The sequence below is a fragment of the Etheostoma spectabile genome, chromosome 9 (genome assembly GCF_008692095.1).
Source record: "Etheostoma spectabile isolate EspeVRDwgs_2016 chromosome 9, UIUC_Espe_1.0, whole genome shotgun sequence".
Taxonomy (NCBI): domain Eukaryota; kingdom Metazoa; phylum Chordata; class Actinopteri; order Perciformes; family Percidae; genus Etheostoma; species Etheostoma spectabile.
The window spans coordinates 8,375,278-8,381,951 of NC_045741.1; the positions used below are offsets into that span (position 1 = coordinate 8,375,278).

General features: G+C 33.9%; 1 protein-coding gene and 1 long non-coding RNA gene across 9 annotated transcripts in view; one reads left to right on the forward strand and one right to left on the reverse strand.

Annotated features, from left to right (window-relative positions):
• The window catches only part of eef1db (eukaryotic translation elongation factor 1 delta b (guanine nucleotide exchange protein)), a 12,195-nt gene extending 8,885 nt beyond the window's left edge, over nt 1–3,310 (forward strand). For 3 of the 8 annotated variants that reach the window (XM_032525911.1, XM_032525913.1, XM_032525914.1), the window contains 6 exons: nt 278–340; nt 685–766; nt 1,680–1,792; nt 1,912–2,112; nt 2,300–2,494; nt 3,171–3,309. In XM_032525911.1, the coding sequence (XP_032381802.1) occupies nt 278–340; nt 685–766; nt 1,680–1,792; nt 1,912–2,112; nt 2,300–2,494; nt 3,171–3,209 (693 nt within the window). In that variant the 3' untranslated portion in view covers nt 3,210–3,309. Of the gene's footprint in view, nt 1–277; nt 341–684; nt 767–1,679; nt 1,793–1,911; nt 2,113–2,299; nt 2,495–3,170 lie in introns of all 8 variants that reach the window. The other 5 variants (XM_032525909.1, XM_032525908.1, XM_032525915.1 and 2 more) reach the window with 3 other exon arrangements.
• Nucleotides 3,130–6,674, reverse strand: part of LOC116695579 (uncharacterized) — a 16,040-nt gene continuing 12,495 nt past the window's right edge. Inside the window, exon 3 of the long non-coding RNA XR_004333500.1 lies at nt 3,130–3,142. This is a non-coding gene — a long non-coding RNA (uncharacterized LOC116695579). The remainder of the gene's footprint in view (nt 3,143–6,674) is intronic.

Consider the following 6,674-nt stretch of genomic DNA (forward strand, 5'->3'; position numbering starts at 1 on the left):
GACATGTAACTTGAACATACTTATGACTTGTTTTACATATTTTAGCTTGTTTATTTGAATAATATATAGAAGCTTGGTGGTCCGCTGAAGCCACACAACCCTTACTCTACAGAGACGTGGGTGATATCTTCCATAAGTTCCCAGTTCTACGGCTTTTCCTCGGCTTGTTTGCTTTCTGTTTCACTTTCCTTGGTAGCACTCCATAAGCATGTACTTCATTCAGTCGTGTTCCTCCTTCCTTCCCTTTTTCATGCTTTAAATCCCCTCCTTCCCCCAGCTGAAGACAACACTGTGTAACAGAGGGTCTGGTCAACCTTCCGTGAGCCAACAGTCCCAGCTTGTAAGTGCCGCCAAGTCTTGTGTGTCCCTGTAAGCTGCTTTGCTGCTCTCTCAGTGGACCTCACTGACGTCCATGCTCGAGTTTGAGTTATTTAGACCTTTAGTCAGCTTTTAGATATTATTTGTGTGGAGTGTTGGAGCAACCTACCACTTAGATTTCTGTCAGGCTCCATCTACAGCTCCTGTGTCTCTGCTGAGGTCGACGCTTGCTGTGTGTTGCCTGTTCACATATGGGGTCTGCTTAATAGTCCTGGGTGTGATGAAAGGACTAGTATGATTCGACCATTAGATGTTGCTCTCTCCAAACTATCATTTATTTTCTCTTATTGTGTCTTTACTGTGCAGAGCAGCAGCAGTGCAGCGGATCAAGGAGAAATCATCTGTCGCATCCAGAGCCTGGAGCTGGAGAATCACAGCTTACACAAAGGTGGCTTTGTTTGGTTACTTATAATGTACTGCTTGGTTTTCTTATGAGAAAGGTGTATTATGAATTTTAACACTTTTTATGACTTACTATGCTACGGCTTTTTTATGACACACTATGTTACGACTTTACTTTAACTTCTTGTACTGTACTATGGCTTTTGATTTATTTTTTTTGACCTACCATACTATGACTTTTTTCAACTTTCAATTCTTGACTTTTCAAAATACTACACTGACTTAATGATTTTTTTTTTTCAAAATACTATACTTTGTTACTTTGACTTTTTTTAACATACTATTCTATGACGTATGACATTTTATAATTTTTTATCAACATTCTATACCATGATTTTTTTCTACATTACAATTTTTTAGATTTTTTTTCTCTACATACTATGAATTTTCATGGCATTTTTTTTTTTTTTTCTTCTCCCATACTATGTTTTGACATATTTTCTACATACTATACTGTGACTTTTTTTTAACTTACTATACCATGACTTTGAAATACTACACTGACCTTTCAACCAACTATAATATGACTATTTGAAATTAAATAATTAGGACCTACTATACTGTGACTTTTTATGACATACTATACAACTTATTTAAAACTTTTTTTATATATTGCACTATGAATTTTTATGATTTTTTTATTCACTGACTTTATTTTGAGATACTATATTATGTATATAATAAATTATATTCTGTACCATGACTTTTATTTTTCTAGATAAACACAGATTTTTACTTTTTGACATACTATGACTTTTCAGACCTTTCTTTTCTAAATACTATACTATGACTTTTCGAACTCGCTATACCATTACTTCAAAATACAAAAATGACTTTGACATACTATGAATATTTTCAACATACTTTCATGTAAGACTCATTGACTCCTGTGTCTTTAGTGGTGGATGACCTGAGGGCTGCACTTTCCAAACTGGAATGTCGAGTATCCGTTCTGGAGAAGTCTCCCGCAGCTGGGACCCCTGTTACCACTCCGTCAGTACCCTACACAAATGTGAGTTAGTACAGATTGCTTTTACCAAATCATTCATCTTGTGTTTGTGTTTTATTTTACTTCCAGTACGTCACCATATACCCCTCTGTAGGCATGTGATTATTTTTTACTCTGTTCAGGGCACTACTGTCCAGCAGAAGACCAGCGCCCCGGTTAAAGATGAGGAGGAAGACGACGATGATGATATTGACCTGTTTGGTAGTGATGATGACGAAGAGGCAGAGAAACTCAAAGAGCAGAGGTTGAAGGAGTATGCAGAGAAGAAGGCCAAGAAGCCCGGCATCATCGCCAAGTCTTCCATCTTATTGGATGTCAAACCCGTAAGTCTGCGTTCTGACCAGATTTACCCGAAAGTCAATGTCTCCTACTGGAGCCTAAAACTATAGATACAAACCAGACAGAATACATTTCAGAATCTGCTTTATTGGCCAAGAATGTCCATCTACACAATAAGTATTTTAGGTTTGTTACTGATTAAACCACTTTCCACCCTCCTGCCTATTTTAGTGGGACGATGAAACTGACATGGTGAAGCTGGAGGAGTGTGTGCGCTCTGTGCAGGCGGACGGCCTCTTATGGGGCACATCAAAACTGGTTCCTGTCGGTTACGGCATCAAAAAGCTCCAGATCGCATGTGTTGTGGAGGACGACAAGGTGGGAACAGACATGTTAGAGGAAGAGATCACCAAGTTTGAGGACTTTGTAAGTACTTTGCAGCACACACTTAGTTACAATGCAACAGCACCACAAACTCCAACCTCCAAAATGACCATAATGTTTAATCAACACCTCTACAATAAAACCTGAACATTATAACCTTCATGAAGGTAGGATGTATTGCAACACTGTTGGTCTGCAGTATTTTTAGCTCGTAATAAACAGCAGTTAGGTTAAGTCATCTTCTCTCTGCCTTTGTCTTTTTCACATGGCTTGCTGGTTAAAGTTAAATTTCAACTGACATGATGCTGCTGATGCTGCCGTATGCTTGGTGTGTTGTCATGCCAGGCTGATCCATGAAGAGTGATGTTAGTGATGTTCTTAGTCTGAAAGTTAGATAGTAATCATATTCTCCCCTCCACACAAACGGTAACAGAGTTGAAACTTAAAACACTATTACTAAAAGTGAGTGACATTAATAAAAATATGAAGATTGTCATTGAAAAACAGATTGCAGTTTAAAGTTAGTGGCCTGGCTTCATAATAAACTGGCAATTGAACATGTCAGTGAAGTAGATTTTCAGGCACTGTCAGCACATTGCTGCCATCATGTGGTCAAAATGAGGCTGAATCAAACGCATGCACCAACTCAACAGTTTGTAAGAGAAATCAGAGAATATCCCAGCCTGTAAACTAATTTGAGTTTTCTTTTTTTTTTCAGATCCAGAGTGTTGACGTTGCAGCTTTCAACAAAATCTAATTCCATTGTGTCTCTTCCTTTCATCATGCCTTGTTTCTCTGATTGTCAATGGTTAATAATAATAATAAAAACAAAGTCCTGCGCTTCAGTTGTCGTTTGTGTTATTGTCCTATTTTCTTGTCAAATGACAAATACTTACCTTGTGTGGGGCACGCAGATAGTTTGGGTTGTTTAAAATGTTTAAGAGCTTGAACAAATTGCAAAGGAGATGTGGTTAAAAATAAAAAAATACCATCTGAGAATTGCAAGGAGCTTAAAGATGGCTACAAGAAACGTACGGAGTCATCACTGCCAAGGGCGTGCAACCAAATATTAAAGAGGATTGCCATTATTGCTGCACATGTTTCTTCTTTGAAATTACAATATACAAGTTGAAAAACAATTTTCTTTGTTAAATTACTTTAGACCTCCAATTAAAAGATCCTGATGATATACATTTGGTACATTTTCATTTATCCTTGAAGATATTGTACAGGTTATGCAAAAATTAAGGGTTTCCAATAATGGACTGTACAATAAATGGAAAACAATAGTTCCAACAATAAGCAAGGAAAACTGGACCATTTATAGTATGTTTAAAAAAGTTTGTTGTAGTATGTTATGTTGAAAAAAAGCAATACAAATGTGGTATGTGTCAAAAAAGTAACTGTATAATATATCTAAAATAGTCAAACTACAGTATGTCAAAAAATTGATTAAAAAAAAGTCATAGTATAGACTATCAAAAATTGTCTTAATAAAATATGTGGAAAAAAATGATAATGTTGTGGTGTAGTATGTCAAAAGTCATAGTATGTCGAAAAAAATATAGACTATTGAAAATTGTTGTAAAAATGACTGGCTGAGTCCTGCAGCGGCCCTGGTTTGAATCCAGTCAAACAAAAAAATAATCTTAAAAATATATATATATAATAGTCATAATATCGTAGTCGAAAAAAGTAATAAAAAGTCATAGTATAGTATGTTGAAAAAAACAAAAATGATGTGGTATAATATGTTGAAAAAAGTAATTTATAGTATGTCGAAAAAAGTCACAGTATAGTATGTTGAGAAAGTGATGAAAAGTCAGGTATGTTGAGAAAAGAGAAAGTCATAGTATAGTATGTTGAAAAAAACAAAAATGTTGTGGTATAGTATGTCAAAAAAAGTCATAGTATAGTTTGTCGAAAAAAGTGATGAAAATGTAGAGTAAAGCAAAAAAGTCATACTACAGTATAATGATTTAGGTCATAGTATAGTATGTCAAAAAAAGTCATAGTATAGTTTGTCGAAAAAAGTAATAAAAAGTAATAATATAGTATCTCAAAAAAAGTGATAAGTCATAGTATAGTATGTTGAAAAAAGTGAGGTATGGTATATCTAAAAAAAGTCATAGTATAGTATGTGGAAAAAAACTAGAATGTTGTGGTATAATATGTCGAAAAATGTCATAAAAAGTCATAGTATAGTATGTCGAAAAAAGTCACTAAAAAGTCATAGTGTAGAATATCAAAAATTGTTGTAGTATAGTATGTTGAAAAAAGCGTAAAAATTGTTGTAGTATAGTGTGTCAAAAAAAGTGATAAAAAAGTCATAGTATAGTGTGTCGTGAAAGTGATGAAAATGTAGAGTATAGCGAAAAAGTCATACTACAGTATATTGATTTAAGTCATAGTATAGTATGTCAAAAAAGTCATAGTGTAGTACGTCAAAAAATGTAATAAGTCGTAGTATAGGACGTCAAAAAAAGTGAGAAAAAGTCATAAAATGTCATAGCATAGAATATCAAAATTTGTCGTAGTGTAGTATGTTAAAAAAACAAACAATAAAAATGTTGTGGTATAGTATGTAAAAAAAGTATCTGTATAATATATCTAAAATAGTCATAGTATAGTATCGCGTAAAAAAAAAAGATTAAAAAGTCATAGAAGAGTAGTCGAAAAAAGTAATAAAAAGTAGTATACTATCTCAAAAAAAGTATTAAAAAGTCATAATATAGTATGTCGAAAAAATGACAAAAAAGTCTGAAGTGTAGTATACCTAAAAAAATCATAGTATAGTATGTCGAAAAATGTATTAAAAAAGTAATTGTATAGTATGTCGAAAAAAGCAATAAAATGTTTTTTTATGTCAAAAAATGTCATAAAAAAGAAATTTATACTATATTGAAAAAAGTGATAAAAAAGTAGTAGTAGTATAGATTTCGAAAAATGTCAAGTAAGAGTTAAATATGATAAAAAAGTCTATTATGGTATGTCAAAATAGTCATAGTATAGTCTGTTGAAAAAAGCGTTAAAATTGTTGTGGTATAGTATGTTGAAAAAAGTGAAGTATAGCATATAAAAAAAAAGTCATAGTATAGTATATGGAAAAAAACTAAAATGTAGTGGTATAGTATGTCGAAAAACGTCATAAAAAGTCATAGTATGGTATGTTGAAAAAGTGACAAAAAGTAATTTATAATATGTCGAAAAAAGTGATAAAACAGTAATAGTATAGTATGTCGAAAAAGTGATAAAAAAGTCATAGTATAGTTGTCGAAAAAGTGATAAAAAGTCATAGGTAGCAATATCAAAAATTGTTGTAGAGTAGTATGTTGAAAAAAGTCTAAAAAGTCAGGTATGTTTAAAAAAAGTCATAGTATAGTATGTCGAAAAAAGTCACTAAAAGTCATAGTATAGAATATCAAAAATTGTTGTAGTATAGTATGTTGAAAAAAGTGATAAAAAAAGTCATAGTATAGTATGTTGTGAAAGTGATGAAAATGTAGAGTATAGCTAAAAAGTCCTCCTACAGTATATTGATTTAAGTCATAGTATAGTATGTCAAAAAAGTCATAGTGTAGTACACGGAGGCGGATTTAGTCATTTTGAGGCCTAAGGCAAACACAGGCATGGGGCCCTGCACAACCCTTGTTCTCACCCTTTTCAGTCCTTTTTTTTCATTGTACAGGAGCCTGTCTGTCCGACAGCTGATTGGCCAGAGTGCTGGATCATCTTCATCATAACACATTGATTAGGGTGACCGCTACTCACGGGGCTAGCTGCTGCGATGGGTAGCTCCTCTTCATCAGTGTTAGCATTGCTAGCGCAAGCACCGACTTCATGCTACTCTTTATTAAAGTTAATGTTAGTGTTGTCAGTAGCCGTATTGAAAAAAGGTTGTTAGCTTTGGAAGTTCTGCTAAAAACTTTCTGCTTTCTTCCCGCTTCTTCGTTTTTTCAGAACCACTTCGGTAGCTTCGCTTCATTTTTCAAGCGTCTGTGGCGTACAGCTTTGAAACATGCTGAGCCGTTTGTTTACAAACACACGCGCAGATGCGCAGTAGGATAATGGAATAGTCCAATGTCGTGGGAACTGGGGGGAGTTTCTAATCATGAATTAAACAATCGGATAGAACTTTAGCGTATCACTGTTTAGAGATATAATTAATTGGTGAAACGTGAAACAAGAAATCTTAACCATAAGTTTATGAGGCGTTTTAGGG